The 16,088-nt window shown below is 39.6% G+C and overlaps 1 protein-coding gene across 3 annotated transcripts; it reads left to right on the top strand.

The window, feature by feature from the left end:
• Positions 1-370: 370 nt before the first annotated feature.
• On the top strand, positions 371-14,686 carry SFT2D2 (SFT2 domain containing 2). Of its 3 annotated transcripts, XM_035540414.2 has the most exons (9): positions 537-632; positions 1,028-1,114; positions 1,422-1,507; positions 2,680-2,761; positions 4,759-4,794; positions 4,916-4,974; positions 5,682-5,711; positions 6,341-6,443; positions 14,550-14,581. In XM_035540414.2, the coding sequence occupies exons 1-8, from the start codon at positions 570-572 to the stop codon at positions 6,378-6,380; spliced, it is 483 nt and encodes a 160-aa protein (XP_035396307.1). In that variant the 5' UTR covers positions 537-569; the 3' UTR covers positions 6,381-6,443; positions 14,550-14,581. The 3 variants fall into 3 exon arrangements, with proteins under 3 accessions (XP_035396306.1, XP_035396307.1, XP_050567739.1); XM_035540413.2 differs by lacking the exon at positions 14,550-14,581 and having other exon boundaries at positions 371-632; positions 6,341-10,982; XM_050711782.1 differs by lacking the exon at positions 4,916-4,974 and having other exon boundaries at positions 14,550-14,686.
• Positions 14,687-16,088: the final 1,402 nt, after the last annotated feature.

The following is a 16,088-nucleotide window of genomic DNA, read 5'->3' on the forward strand; positions in this document are numbered from 1 at the left end:
TTTTGGAGGGAGGGAGTGGGGTGATTCTCCAGCTGTTTTGTAGCACGTTGTTACAACATATATACAACGGTTTATATTCTTTCTCCTATGTCACTAAATAAAATATACCTGACGTTTTATAGTTCTGTTCTTATCTGGGAACAATAAAGGAAAATAAAGACTTGCGATGCAGGATTTTGTGTGATCATACGATCTATATAATCTTATTAGTTTGCCATCAGACAACTCAGGCTAGTTATGGAAATAAGAGGAGACTTTTCTGGGGTGGGGGAAGTTGTATAGTTGTGTCTATGTATGTACTAGTACTATGTCTAAAAGTTTCCCTGTTTCCCCGTAGCAGATTAAGACCCGGGGGGCGGGGGAGGGGGTTAACAGGTTACAGATTAAGACCCAGTGCGAGGCCCGGAGGCGCCGGGCTCGGCTCCGCCTGGCGCCCTCCTGAGGACTACATCCCCCAGCAGGCCCCGCGCCCTCCCCTACCTGCCGAGCGCAGGTAGCCCGCGGCGGCGCGTTGTATGCTGGGGCTCGTAGTCCCCGAGCAGGGGAAGAGCCGGGCCGAGCCGGGCGGCATGGACAAGCTGAAGCGGGTGCTGAGCGGCCAGGACACGGACGATCAGGGCAGGCTGGCCGAGGTAACGCCCCGCTCCCCCCGCACCTGCCGCCCCTCCTCTGCGGGTCGGGCCGCACCGGCCTCCGGCAGGCTGCCTCGGCCTCGGCCTGGCCCTGAGCCCCCGCGCCCCGAGATGGCGGCCCGCGGGCGGGATGGCGCTTGGCCCGGGATGGCCGCCGCGGCGGCTCGGGGAGCGCACCGCCACCCCGCATGGCTCGTGCCGCCGCCGGGGCGCTCGGGGGAAGCCCGGCCCCCGGTGCAGCGAGCCCGAAAAGGAGAGCGTGTGGGGGAGAGCGTGCCTGTGCGCTTCCTTGGTCGAGCTTTGGCATCTTCGGAGAGGTTCGGGCGCTTAGTACGGGGCAAAATCGCATAAATACATAATAATAACTTGCCCTTTTCCCTCCTCCTCGCTTCTAGGTTATCGATGCGACTTCGTTAGGTTGGGGCACCAGAGTGAAAGGCTTCATTGCTTGTTTTGCAATAGGATGCCTGTTCTCTGTCTTGGTAAGGACTTTTTGCCAAATCTGACCCAATACTTGAGTTTTGGGAGCCCCGGTAACTTGCTACACACTGGTTGATTTTTTTGAGTCTCTGTGAAGACATCTGACTCACTTCCGGTTAGATACAATGCTTGAATTGTCAATAAGAAAGCTAATAAACGCAATTTGCTTTTTTCCCCCGTGTGTGTTTGATTCTGCAGTTTGAATTTAAGTCTTCCGAAACATCTTTTATGTCATGACACTTTGTGTTTCTTTTGCAAAATAAAAACAATCTTTTTTTTTTTTTCTTCTTCCTAAATATTCCCTTTTAGGGTAGTTGTCTGATCTGGATACCAGGGAAAGGGCTGATGCTCTTTGCAGCATTTTATACGTTGGGGAATATCGCGTCTATTGGGAGGTAACAATCTATTCGTATTAGTTTCGTAATAAAGGTGAGAAACTGGAGCACGTGCATAAGTAGTAAAAAAGGTTGTGTTTGTTTGTATGTGAATATTTGCCTACGAAGGTCGTTATCTTTTTGCTAAATTTTAAAGACAACATCTCCTCAGCAGTGCCATGAAATGGTAAAGAAAATTTTTATTTTGTTTATTGTTATTAGCAGTGCAGTTCACTCAAGGTTAAAGTTACTCACCAATTAAAAACAGACAACAAAAAACCCCACCACCACCAAAGAATAAAACTCATGCTTTGAGCATTGAGTTTTTTGGGGTTTAGATTTTGAGGATCTTTTTTGGCCCAGGATAGATAGAACTAAAAATAGTTCTTTATCCTTTTGCCTTTGATAATGGTGGTGTGTGTGTTTGTGAAGTGTTTTGTTGTTTTGTTTTAGTGAATGTATCTGTCAGGGCATACCAGTGCCATGTTTGATATCCTTTCCATGTGTGTTGCAAAGGTTCCCAAAGCATAGCTCTACTGACTTTGTGAAAGGCATAACTTTCTGTGATTGAGGAAGTTTAACAAGATGTTAGAAAGTACAAGGAATGGAATTGGAAATAATATAGTAGCTACGCATGAGAAATTTTGTATGCGATAGAAATACCACTTTAGATAAAACTTTCACCTGGTTTAATTCATGCAGTGTCTATCATCAGGGCTGCAGATCTGGTGAGGGATCAGAGGGTAGATTCAGGCATCAAAATGACCCTTTACGATAGAGGAACAGAGATGGATTACCTGTCAATCCATGCAGAGCTTCTGTGGCTAGTATTTTTGAAGAGCAAGTTAAAAAAGCATCTGTCAGGAATGATCTAGCTGAAGCTGACCTTGCCCTATGCTTCTAGCCTGATAGTTCTGCTCTGCTTAATCACACCCTTTCAGTTATGATTAACATAAAGTTATAGAATAAATACCTTAGACAAAGAAGAACAGGAATCAGTCTTGTCTTGTATATCCTGTTCCTTTTGTTATGCACTGACTACCATAATGACATAGTGTGCTGGTACCCTATATGACAGCAGAGAAGCTTAAAAAGTAACTCCCCTTAATCAGGAATCTTATTTAGTGTCGCTTTTTCACTTTTGCCTTTACGTCTTATGTTCATCTTGTTTGTTTGTTTGTTTTTTTCCTCAGCACTCTCTTTCTTATGGGACCAATGAAGCAATTGAAAAGGATGTTTGAGCCTACCCGTTTGATTGCTACTGTTGTTATGCTAGTAAGTATCAAAGGGATCAGTTTTAACTTGTTAACTTGTAAACAATTTCCCCTGTAAAGTGCTTTCATGTACAATAATCTAACTATGTCTCAAGATGTGTTTGTGGGTGGGTTTTTTTGTTCGTCCTGTATATCCTGTACATCTGTTATAGTGAAAAGGTGCTTGTAGCACCACCAGTTTCCTATTATGAAAGACTGAATTGAAGCCAGGTTGTCATACTAAACGAGCTTTAAGTGTCTGTAGCTGCCATGTGTAAATTTTGTGTAAATCATGTGTAAACCTTTTTAGGGTTCTTGAGATCACATCATATTTTCAAGTTTCTTAAAAGATGAAAGACAGGAAAATAGTTTTTAAAACGTTGTATCATGGAGGTTGTGAGATATCCTATTTTGCATATATATATTTTTTATTTTCTATATGATTTGCTCTAAAGAGCTGTGTAGGTATTTCCACCATGATAAAAACAGTCATTTCTGACAAAGCAAAGGGGAATCTCTGTGACCTTGCATTAAAAATAACATCATCCCAGTTGTTTGATAGCACCAGGTTTCAAAACTGCCAATTCAACGTTTAACTGAAGTCAGCTCTTTGAGTTATTATCATCTTCAGAAGATGGGAATTGTGGGCAACCTTTTGGGGGGGGGGTGGGCAACGTTTGCTGTTAATTCTAAGATTTTCTTGTTGAAAGTGGGTGTGCTTTTATGTTTCTTAAACTCTCACACTTTCTCTTGGAGAGTCTAAAATCTGGAAGGTGGTTTAACTTGCCTGAAACTGTCCTCCCAACTTTTCAGTGTGAATGTCTTCAGAGCATTCGCTTGGTATCAGTGCTGCCTCGTTTATTTTTAAACATCCAAAGAGGCAACAGGCAACAGATACAGCTTAAGAAATTGACTGTCTATGCTCACAAATTAGCAGCAGCCAAGGAGCGTAGTGCATAGTGTGTGTTTGTTTCACATGCAATTAGGATGCTTGGAATCAAGAGTATGTCTGGAACATTCATTGGAGTAAGGCCAGGTGTTAGGTGTATGTTGTATGTGGACCAACACACAAATCATTACCCTAAAACTAATGGAAAAACTACATTTAATGCCAGTAATCATGGCTGAGGTGAAGTGTATGATTTGGCAATGCATGCACTACTTACTGTCTTGCATATGTAGTACTAAATATTTTTGTTGTTTTTACTCAAGCAGAAAAATGTACATCATAATCTAGCAGCACACTCGTACATCTGCTTCAGCAGACTGAGTTAGACATTGATGAAGGAAGGTGAAGTGTCAGCATTTGTCATAGCTAAATAAACTGCCACATCTTAAACTGAAAATGAAAAATTGAGCTAAAAGGCATTTTCTGTTAAACCTAGTGTTAAAACAGGAAATAATCCAAAATGGACCGCTAGTCCCCAAGATTTTAACTGTAGTAAAGACACAATGTAACAATGAAGAAAGAACACACTGCCTGTGCTGGACTACATATTAAGCAGGAATGCTACTAAGTGATAGCTGAAAGTACTTGAAAGTGTATTGTGGCTTTAATTGGTAAGAATTCAGTAATTACTTATCTTCAGCACTGTGGTAGCCTTGAGAATCAACAGGAAATGTGGCACGTACAGAGGCAGAAAAACTAGAGTTGTAACTGAAAAATCTTACTCAAAAAGACAAAGTGTGGTCTATGCTTAGCCCACCAAGAACTGTGTAGGAAGGAGCAGGAACCTGCTGATGTTGCAGAAGAGCTGTGGGAGCCTCATGCTCTTGTTTCTTTGCAGTCATGAGCTTATATTCTTAAGATATCAGGCTGGTGTTTTCTCGTTGCTTTAATTAACAAATGTAATAGTGCAAGCATTTTAAATAAAGGGAACTCTTATACTGGAATGGATAAAACTAAGAAATGAAATAATCTGTTTCTGTATCTGTGAAGGAACTATTACAGTGTAATGACATCTGTAAGAACTGGAGAGTTGTTTGTATGTTTAATAGAAATTGTTTGTTTTCTTCTAGTTGTGTCTCATACTAACACTATGTTCTGCTTTTTGGGTGAGTATTTGAGTCCTGTATGTGTATATATAACAGGAGTATCTTTTAAAAATGAGATTCTTACATGGTTGTCTCACTGATTGTTGTGTTTCTGCCCCTTCCCCTTGCCTTTCTCCCTCAGTGGGCTAAAAAAGGACTCGTGCTCATTTTCTGCATCTTACAATTTTTTGCCTTGGCATGGTAAGTGATTTCCCCCACCTGCCTACCCCGCTCTGATTTCTATTACATCTAACATCAATAGTGGGATTGTGAGTGGATTTTGACCCTGCATGAGTTAAAGGGATGGAGAATTATATCTCACCATTCCCCTAGATGCAAGACAACGCATCTAGGAAGGGCTGACTTGTTCCTGCTCTTTACTCTCTCATTCCGCTTCTGGAAGAAGCGCCTTTGAATGCGTTTGATTTCTGTGAGCTTGTGAGCTTGAGGTAAAACTCTTTTTTTGTCTTTTAATCCATATGTTGCTTACTGTCTGGTATTTTGCTTTTAGAGACTCCTGAACTTGTCTTGTCAAATGACCCAGATGTGACAATCAAATTAAGCATCAGTTCTCTTTAAGTTACCAAATGCTCTGTATAACGTTCCTGGATTAGTTCAGGAGCTGGTATGAACATCTAGCCAGCCCTCAAAAGCAATCTGCCTGTAGGTGTTGGAGCATTGAAGAATATGACGGGTAGGAAAATTGCGTTTAGCATGCTTCTGTAAGGTGCCTTCTTAGTTAACCCTTGAGCTAAGGTTACTTGCAAGGATGCTGTTGTTCACAAAGTCAGAACTTCACTTTGGTTGTAAATCTTGCAGGTCTCTGTTCAGAGCAACACAGGTTATTCTTTTTGTGACTCCAATATAATCTGACACAAAGAGTAACTTTTTAAAATGTTTCTTCTTAGGTACAGCATTTCCTTCATACCTTTTGCAAGGTAAGCTTCCCCACTCTATTACTTTTTGTTGTCTTGAAGTTTAGTGATACAGAAGACTGGTTTATAGAAGCTTGTAACGTGTGGCTTTAAATTTTTCCATGGTGATGTAGGAGGTGGAAATGCATGTAGGTACCTGAAAATAGGAATAAGCATCATCTCTAGTGGGGGAACACAATTTAAACGTAACAAAATGAGAGGGCTTCCTATAAAAATATGTAAGTGTGCTGACCATATGCAAAACTTAAGGTTTGCCTTCTAAATGCTGGTCCAAAATGCTACTGGACAAGTGTATTCTGCTCTGTACTGCTTTTTTTTCCTTACCACTCCCTTGCCCTGTGAGCACCATTACAGCATTTGAGCACAGTCTGTCCTACTTCATCAGCCCCCCGTTTCCCCAGTGCACCACCATGAGACAGGCCTCACTTCCACTGCAGTTGGGTGGGTGGAGGATGAGCAGACCCGCTTGTCTTTAATATGTTCGTGTAGGCATGCAAAGTATTTGAGCACAATTAATACATGGTCAGCTGATCTTCGGAGGTGTGTGAGTCAGTGGTGCGATACCAGCATGGAGCGAGTCTCATCAGGAAGCAAAACTGAGGTGATTGTTTTTTTCTTTCTCCTGCCTGTAGGGATGCTGTGAAGAAATGTGTGTCTGTCTGTCTGTCCTGAGAGGAATACTGGATGCTTCGCAGAGTTCTAGGACGCACAGTAGAACTATGTTAAGATCACTGTGTATGTAATTACCTAAATCTGTCTTAAACACGTGCCTTTCAGCTTGTTGTTAGAGGCTCCTTGTGATAAAAGCAGTGTATGCAATTGCTTGTTTTTGTAAGCAATGGTGTCTGTAGGACAGAGCGCCCATGTGATGAAGTTCTGTCTGGCAGAAGAACTGGGCAGAGATCCAGAATTTGTCGTGATAATTCTCATGTAAAATCATGAATTTGTTTCTGCAAAGTTAGCAAAGTAATGTGTGAAGTCTGTAAAAAGGTGACCTTGACTCTGATGGGACCATGCCAGTCTAGAGGATTACTTTTTTCTTGAAAAAGATCAGTTGCTAGCTCTTTTCTTACAAAGAACTTTTTTTAAATAGCCTTACATCACTTAATCATTGCACTGTTTACATTGAATAATGGAATATTGGAGTTTTCTCTCTTTTTGTGCCTCTTGCAAGAATTTAGGCTTATGGTATTTCTAAAAGGTCTAATTCTAAATGAAAATACTGTTTTGGAGTAAGTATTTATGAAATGTTTGATTCTTTAATGAATTATTTCATTTTCAGTTTAGACCAAAAGTGTTTCCTTAAAATATATGGAAGGGACATTATCATCTGCAAAAATCTTGTTCCCATAGGAAAAGCACTTTCAAAGTAAGGTTAATCAAATTTTTAGTTGCAAGGAACCTGAGTTCTTTTTGACTCGAGATAATGGCAATGCATACAAGCTAAGATCAGAAATCTTTTGCTTGAAGTGAGATGCTTCTCTTCTCCCCAGCTGTTGCATAGAAGCAGTGTGAAGCTGAGAGCATGATAGGTGAGCTCAAAGAATTTGTATATGTCCTTTCTCAAAGGACAAACTCTCTTGATAAGGTATAAGTGGGTTAGTGTTTAAGCAAGTCTGGGGCAGGGAAAAGACATTTTCTTCTGAGTTTATGAATAAGTTAAAACTTCAACGTATCTTTTTGTAAATGAAATCAGTTTCATTTCTCCTAAAGCACTCTCATACACTAGTGAATTTCTTCCACTTTGTGGAGAAAATACAACTTTCTATTGCCTGTTTTAGCAAAGGAAGTGTGCAGCAATCTAGTTGCCAGCTTCAAACAAATGCCAAATGGTCAGTATCCAAATTCCAAGGCCACTCTCCATTCTCTTAATCTTCTGAGCTGTATGTAATCATTTACTCCCTAACCATTTCAGTAGTTAGCTGTTTAATATCTGAACGCAGGTTCCTGCTTCTGCTAGGTGGGATATTGTTTAACTGCTCATGCCTTTCCTATTACCAAACTGTCTTGCTGGAACTGATGGCTGTGAAGATAATTATCCAGTGGACTTTAGTATGAATTGAATCCTCTTTCTAGATCTACCTAGTGTTTAGTCATTTAACTGTATTGCATTTGCATAGCAAGTGCGTCCCAGACTTGCGCCACAAAGACTTTAATGCAGCACAAACCTAGTTCTGTTCAACAATAAAATATAAGCCCACAGTGAAGCCAAATAATTCTACAGCTTTCAGAAAGTTACTAGAAGCTGAACGAATTCTAAACTTTAAACTTAATTGTCCTTCTGATAATTTATAAAACATAGTACCACTCCCTGTCAGGATCCTCTTACATTTTTTTTTTTTTGGATGGTGATATAAAAGAGGAACTCTAGCCAGCTGGAATCCAGAGAAAGTAAGAGTTACTCTTACAAGCCATTGGAACAGAAAACGCCTTTTTGAAAACATGACATTACTATGTTGGGATGGATCTGTTATGTGGGATGATGTTCCTCAAGTGCTATTTCCCTGTGCTTTTTTTTTTTCCCTAGGATTTGGAAGTTAGTGTTGAAATCATTAGGTTGACTATTACTTGAAAGAAAGAATTAGTTCAAGGCCCAAGAGAGACTGGGAATTAAAGAATGCATATAGATGTTTTCCCTGACTCTGATTGAAGACAAATATCTAATAAGTTATGTGACTTTTTTTTTCATTAGTGAGTAGGTTCAAAGCCTAATTTACAGCTGTCAAAGGACCCCATGTTAGCGTTTTACTAGGACTTTGATAATGTTTACAGAATTCCTTTGTGTAAGAGCAATGGAAATGCAACTCTAATGCCTTTCACATTCCAATATTTGTTTAGCTTTTATATCTATGGGTGTTCCTGGAAAACTCTACAAGTATAGCATACAATATCTCTCCTTTCTCTCTCAGGGAAATTTCTCTTAACTTGGATAATCATTTCAGGGTTATCAGCAGTCAGCACAATGGAATTTGACTCCTCTGTTTCTCTTCCTAATCTGAAGCATACAAAAAAAAAAGAAAGCCTTTTGCTTACTCCTTAGCAAGCTTTTGCACGACTGTAGTACCATGACTCTCCAGCTGTTTCCCTGGAAAAACACGAGATTTGGGCATGCTGCATAGTGCTTTTTTGATTGGTACACTAGCTAGATGGAACCTTTTAGCTGACTGTTGTGAGCACAACCACTTGGAATTAGGAAATTTAGGCTCTGAAACTGCTTCTTTCGCTACCGATACACAGTGGGTAAACTTAAATGCATTCCCCCTACACTTGCACCTTTTTAAAGCTATAATTCCAGCTCCACAGCCTTTGATTCAATAAGAGAGAAGAACAAAGCTTTATTTGACTGCATAGCACAGTTATGAGGCATTAAAGAATAGTGCCCGTAAAGGAAGGGAACTCAAAAGGAGATGGCAAAGACATGCATAATTACCAGACTGCCACTAGGGTTTATGTTGCCCTTTGGTGTTGCATTCTGTTCTTATGGAGGTCAGACAGAAAGAGAGATTCACCATATTCTTGCCAATATGTGAAAAATACTCAGGGTTTGTCACTTCATCTACAAACAGTTTTGATTTAAAAATAACTCTTCTCTGTCAGAACGAAATGTTTTAGGTTCTTCCTCACTTATCAGTAGTTGTATTCAGGCTATTGCCAAGTTTAGCATCAAAATATTCTTCTATCTTGTTGTTAAAATACTTTACTTTATATGACCGAGGGGTAACCTAGTATATGAATGTTGCCTCTTGACCAGTTTCAATCCAAATTAGATTATACCATTGTACCATTTTTGCCATTAAAACTTCTTCTTGTTAAGTTTTGATATCAGCTTTGGTTATCTGCTTGACAGGAAGTGTGATGGGCATCTTTAAAGCCCTCTAGCTTTCTATCTTAATGTCCTTCAGGGCAGAAATGTTTGCTGTGTGCACTATACTGCAAAGAGACATCTGTGTTTTAAATCACAAGGCTCCTTCCTTCACAAAGTCCTTGCTCAGTGGCCTACACCACTTGACTCAAGGCTGACTTTTATGATGTTGGACGCCCAACTCAGTAGAGTTTGGTGTTTTACCAGAAGGTGGTTTTTTAAAGCTTCATTGTTGGTCAACTTGCTTAATCACTTCTCTGTTTTTTTTTTGCTTGTTTGTTTTTTTTTTTTTTTAGTACAGATAACTGTAGCCAATCAGCCTTAACATGAAATGTGCGTGTCTGGGATCAGCTGACTTTACTGATACAGTAGAAATGGAAATGGGTGGTGGTGGGTGTCTGTTTCCATAGCACTGAGATTCTGTACATGAAAATCTGGGGGGGGTTCATCATTTCAGACTTTTGCTCTGGTTGATGTGATGAAGTTCATTGTGAATACTGGTGCTATCTGAGATGGTTCTACTGTGCTGATGTGAACAATGTGATCTTGTTTAGTATTTACAGTAATAAGATTGCTTGTGAGTTGTTGCAAAACCCAAGGGAGAGATTTCTGCACGGAGTTAAAATGACTTTAAGAAATTGCATTTAAAAAATAGTCTTGGGCTTTGTGTGGATACTTAACGTGTAAGTTTGGGAAATGGGGGACACTCTGTTATGGGATGGCTTCCAGCTAGGTGCAGGACAGGCCTGAATCAATCATAACGTGTGGGTAGATTGCAGCTGTGCCTGTAATGCATTTGGAGGCTTAGAGCATTGTTGCTTACGTGCGGTCTGAAACTCATGTTCTGGAAACTGCCTGGTGGAAAAACTTGCACTTTTGAAGGCTGTACCCTTTTGCTGTGTGCTAAGAGATTGAAAAATCCTCTGAATTTCTCAAAATGGTTCTTGCTTTTGGTACTTAATGATGTTAATGAAGGCAAGATCACTGTTGCTGTTGTTGACTCTCAAAACTGAGGAGAAGGAGGACATTGATACACACATTTGTCTTAACTATTGATGTTTACAACCATAGCAAACGCTGACCATGTAGGACAGAAAGCACAAAAATGGTATATTTTCTCAAAACTGTATGACTCACTGTCATGCGACAACACTAAATTTTGTAACAACTGTGGGAAATTGTTTTATAAAATAAAAACTAAACTGTCAGAAATTCTCCACAATGTTTTGTACTGCTACCGGTTCCGTTTGCTCTTGTGCTTTTTCTATGTATTTACACTGTTCGATTTCTACTTTGATAAACATCTTTTTTTCTGAACTTTCTCTATAATGAAATTTAGTCCTCACTTATGAGTATTGTTTTCCTTAATAAAGTTGTAATTGCATTAAACTTATTGCTCTTATGGTTAATATGAAGATTTTAATGATATTGTCTCCAGATGTTGCTGGAATTGCCGTGTGTGTGTGTGTTTGGTTGGTTGTTTTGGTGGTGTGTGTGTGTGACTCTCATTTTCTTGTCAGCTGTTTCACCCAGCAAAACTAGCTCAAAAAATATCTTTTTGGCATAAAGTTGTTAAGGTGGGGGTGTTACTTTTATTACCTTTTTTTTTTAAATTTCAGATGTCAACCTAGCTGTGCCAACAAATTATTGATTTAGTTCATACTACAGAGCAAATAATTCTTGATGCTATTCTGTCAGCAAAGATTAGAGTTATGAAGGAGCATACCTCTTGCTTTTCTTTGTGAAATATATACACTCTGAATACAGATGTACACTGCCAGTAAAAAATCAATGATTTAGGAATATGCATGTCAAAAGTAAGGTTAGAGGCAATGATTTTAGTTTTACCTTTTTTTAAACCTTCAGAACGCCCATCAGTTTGTGTGCAAAATGCATTCAAAGACTTGCTGTGGTTTTAATTTCCCTTGCTAATGTATGGGGCCTTGCATTGGGCTGTTTAGAGTGTGTTAAACTTCCTGCTGATTGACAGGACAATCCCAAACAGCTGCCTTTTTTGCAAGGGTGGTGGTGACACTTGTGTGCCATCGGAGACTTTGTGTTAAGTTTTCAATTACTTACATTTCTTTTTCAATTTCTTCCAAGAAAGTTGTGTCTCAAAGCTGAATACGCTGAAATTGCTGTTGCACAGGAAAGTCCAAAATTTTGTTTGAAATAGGAGATACTTGTCATCCTGTGACATAGGAATGTAGTGGTTCGTATTTTATCTTTCTTATATATAAGAACTCTCTTGTCAAGACAGCTATAAACCCTAAAAATGCAATAAATTCTTTCTTTAAATGCTTAGAGCTATTTTGCTTGCCTTGTTTGACCTCCTGCACAGCAAACTGTTGAACTTTGTAACATTGTTCTCACTCCGAGGTCTTAACACCTGAATGAGCAACAACAAAAAAATAAGTCATGATTTGAAGTCAATGAACAATGAATTATCAGCTGCTCTGTAGGGAAAGTGTATTCTGTAAGTGATTTTACTACTTAGTTGTAAGGGTTTATCAGTTGTGCTACAGCATCTAGCCCCTGAATTGTGCTTCTAAACTCTGCAGCAAAGTCATCCATGCTGCATTTGAGTTTAGTGACAAGGTTCTCGGAGGGCTGCTCTGCACCTAATGACTGCCTTTTCCCCTTCTCCAGACAAGGTCTGATTTATAGGAGGGGGGTATTTCATTGATGAAAGTATTTGAAGGTTGATTTTTTTTTTTTTGGTCTTTCCTGTTGAACTCAGCCTTCACTGCATTATCCATGGGGTATAGGCTTGTAACTGCCCACCCATGTGGAGCTGTGGAGACTCCTGAAGGGAACAAAACCCTCTGTCTTCTCTCTCTCTCTTTTCTTTTTTTTTTTTTTTTTCTGAAGAAAGCTTCTGATAAATTAGATAGAACAGAATATTTAAGCTGCCAATCTTTGGGACTGCTATTTTAAGTTAGCCTATTTGAAACCCTTTTAATTTTTTTTATCAGGTTCCCTTGTGGCATCTCTAGAAGAGGTTGTTCCTGAGAGTCTGTGACTTAAAATCTCTGCAGAAACAAGTGTGGAGTAACATTGGTGTAGTCAAAAATGTGACACTGAAAGTATAAGCTGGCCAACACAATTTCAATGCAGCTCTGAAGGGCTGTCTCTTCCAAATATGTGGAGTGAAAACAAATTATTTTGTCATTGCTATTTACTCCCGTGTTTTCCCCTGTGTAATAAGATGCATAAGACTCACCACTTTTGAGGGAATCAAGCGTTTCAACCTAGAAAAGTAAAATTACCATTTTTTTGGTAATATTTTTGTTTATCACCAGCCTGCCTAGATCAGGACTTTTTTTTTTTTCCTGCTTTTTTAAAAGGGAGGAATGATTACTCTGGAAAGTTTCCCGTGTTTTCTGGGCTGATGTCAGCTATAACACCAGGCAGGGAGGTACTACTCGAACAGGCTGCGTGAATAACTGCTAAAAATATACTTGGTTGAAGTTACTGAAACTGTCCCCCCTGCCACCCCAACCTTAATGAAAAGGCTAATCTTCTCTAAGTCTCTTATAACTGAGCAATCTCCTAAGGGGCAGGTTGCATGATTAAAAAACAGAGGAAAAGCAGCTGTCTTTTTATCCTCTCTTAATTATTCCTTGGTAGCTGATAGGTGTTGATTTCCTGGGAGTGTCATGGTGATAGAGGTTACATTTCCCCGTGTTGCTGGGACTGAATGTTCAGATGGGGTTAGGTGTTCGCGTGCTCCACCGAGAGCTCTGGAGATGGAAAGAGTGAGTCTTGGTCTGTGATTTCATCTGGTCATGAAGGGCTGGCTTTTATTTGGAAACATGCACCTAAAGGCCAAAAAACAGCTATCCAATGTCAAGGCAAGGAAGGCCTCTTTAATTACCTTTTTCTTTTTTCTCCTGCCGTATCTCACCAGCTGGTGGTCGGAAAGGGTTTTAGAATGGGTTTAATTAGAAAGTCAAAACCAGCAACTTGCTTTTTTACTGCTACAACTTGGTGAATAAACTTCAATAAGCATTGCAGGATTGTTCTTTCGTTGCTCTCCCCAGACCTCAGTGCTTCATTTAAAAACATAAGTCACTAAATTCTTATTGGTAAGACCTGGACGTGGCTAGAGATGGTTTTAAGTGTTGTCCTTGCACTTTTGACTGGTAGGGGTTGGTTCTGAGCAGCCATGAGCTGCAAGGGGTCCCCTTCCTGCTTGGAAGCTGGGCTTCAGGGGAATTTTACAACATCATGTGTTTTGTATGCTTCCTTTGACATCCCTACCGATGTACTTGTTTAATTACAAAGCTACAGGAGACAAGTGCAAGAGGGGTAATAGCCTTCTGTTCTTCAGCCATGCTCTGTCCTACTTTCAGTGGCAATGATTGTCAGTCACCTTGTTACTATGTTACTTGGTAAATGCCACTACCTTTTCCTCCAAATGTCAAGTTCGGGGAGATATAACTTCAAGCCAAGAAATAACCCATCTGACATCTGCGAACAGGTTAGTCTCAGTGCCCCAGGAATACCTACACCTGGTGATGTTAATCTGTTTGTGCCTCATTTTCAGCATCTGTAGACTTGGAAAAATTCATCTTGGAAGAAGGTAGGAGGGAAAAGGGATGTTGGGGAAGTATTCAAGACTTTTACTTAGGTGAACAAAGACATAAGAATAAAGGATGTCTTTCACCTCTCCTAAAAGAGGCTATGTATTGGGAGTGAAAATGTCAACCCTTAATATGTTTTTTTTAGAAATGAAAAGTCAACAATAAGCAAGTAACTCTGACCATGGCTTGGTTCCCTCTCCTCAACCCCTTCTCGTGGCAACTGTCTGTATGTAAAGTAGAGACTATGTATGATGTGAGGAGACCTGATGCGCAAGGTGGAAGTTACATAGGTCTGGATGTATATTTTAAAGTAAAACCCCTGGCCTGAGCACATTAACTGATCACTTTCTTGCATGCATGCAAGCTTGTTATTTCCTTGGCTAATTCTTCTAGGTTGGAAAGATACGTCAGTGGTGAGCTGTGCCTTGTGGATATGCTGCTACATGCATCACCAATTGTTCTTAGCCTGAGCTCTTACAGCTGAAACACTCTTTCCCAAACTCAAAAATAGCAATTGGCCAGTGCCCACTAGCCAACCACAGGTAACTACTCTTTTTGGAAAATGTTGAGGTTGCAGGCATCCTGAGCTATGGTAATGCAGTTATAAATTTAAAATACAAGCTATGCAAAAATAAGTGTTGTTTTTGTTTTGTTTTGTTTTTGTTTTCCCTCTGGGAGAAAAGATTTACAATCATCAGGCACCTTATTTAAGTGATAATAGTAAGCACCCAATTATAACTTACTTTTAGTATGTCAAAATGCATTTTCTTGTTGTTCAGTTTTAATGTAGTACTCCAAAGAAAATGCCTTTGTGCTTCTCCCTTAGGGCAGACTAACTGTAAAAATCCAGCCTTATTGATGAAAAACTTGCTTCTCAGTCTACTGCTGGAATGGGTCCATTATCCACTCTTTCCATGTATTTTTCCCCTCCATAGCTCTGTCCTAATGATTGCTTGTCATTGGGCAAGCAATTAACTGGCTAGCACCTACCTTTCTTTGCTTTGTGGCTGCCTCCATTTCCAGTCCATCTTTGAGCATATTTTTTTTTATCTCTAGCCAGATTTTTTATCTTGAGCCATATTTTTTATCTCAGTCTACTGGTGAGGTACACTTTTTTTTTTTTTTTAAATCCTTCCACCAATGTAAACTGTTGTCACTTTTGTTAACGCTTTTGATTTTCTTTAAGCTGTAAGCATCTTGTGGAAAGCAGATTGGATCTGATTTTCCTGAGGCTTCAATCTGGTGTCAATCTACTTGGAGGCGGGAGAGATGGGTAGTCAATATATCTGAAACCCAAGCTGCTTTCCTTTCTATTTGTCTATAGAAAGAACTGTGTGTAACCACTGAAATATTACTAATTCTGTAAGCTACTGTCTGTATGGTTGCCTTGACTTTGAGTGTTCTGATTTCTGAGCAACTAATCCTCAAAAAAGCTGTGTGGAAACTAAACTTCAACTAAAAATAAAATTAAATATATGTATGTATACCCAAGATTAACACTGATGTATTTTAGAGCTGTCTGAAAACCTGATGTTTTTGAATGGAAATGCACAGTACTTCAACTAGCTCTGATTTGTGTTTATATTTTATAATATAGTGAAATTGAAAAGTATTTTAGTATTTTACTTAGTCTTTTATGCATTTGCTGTGCCATTTGATCTTATGCAGCATGTGCATGGAAAAATGACAGATATTCTCTCTTCTTTTTGAGCATTTGTAAAGGAAAGCCTGAATATAAGCCTATTCCACGTTGCACTAACATATTACCTGGTAGGCATTTTTTTCCAAATGCAAAGTGGCACACTTCAACATGCCTAAATATCCTACAGATTTTAATGTACATTCTTCTGTTGTTCAACAGTGGAAGTAGGCTAGACAGTAACTAGAAGCTGCTATTTGCATAAATCCAGGCAGACACCTTCTAGTGTAACT

This window comes from Cygnus atratus, chromosome 1 (assembly GCF_013377495.2).
Source record: "Cygnus atratus isolate AKBS03 ecotype Queensland, Australia chromosome 1, CAtr_DNAZoo_HiC_assembly, whole genome shotgun sequence".
Classification (NCBI taxonomy): domain Eukaryota; kingdom Metazoa; phylum Chordata; class Aves; order Anseriformes; family Anatidae; genus Cygnus; species Cygnus atratus.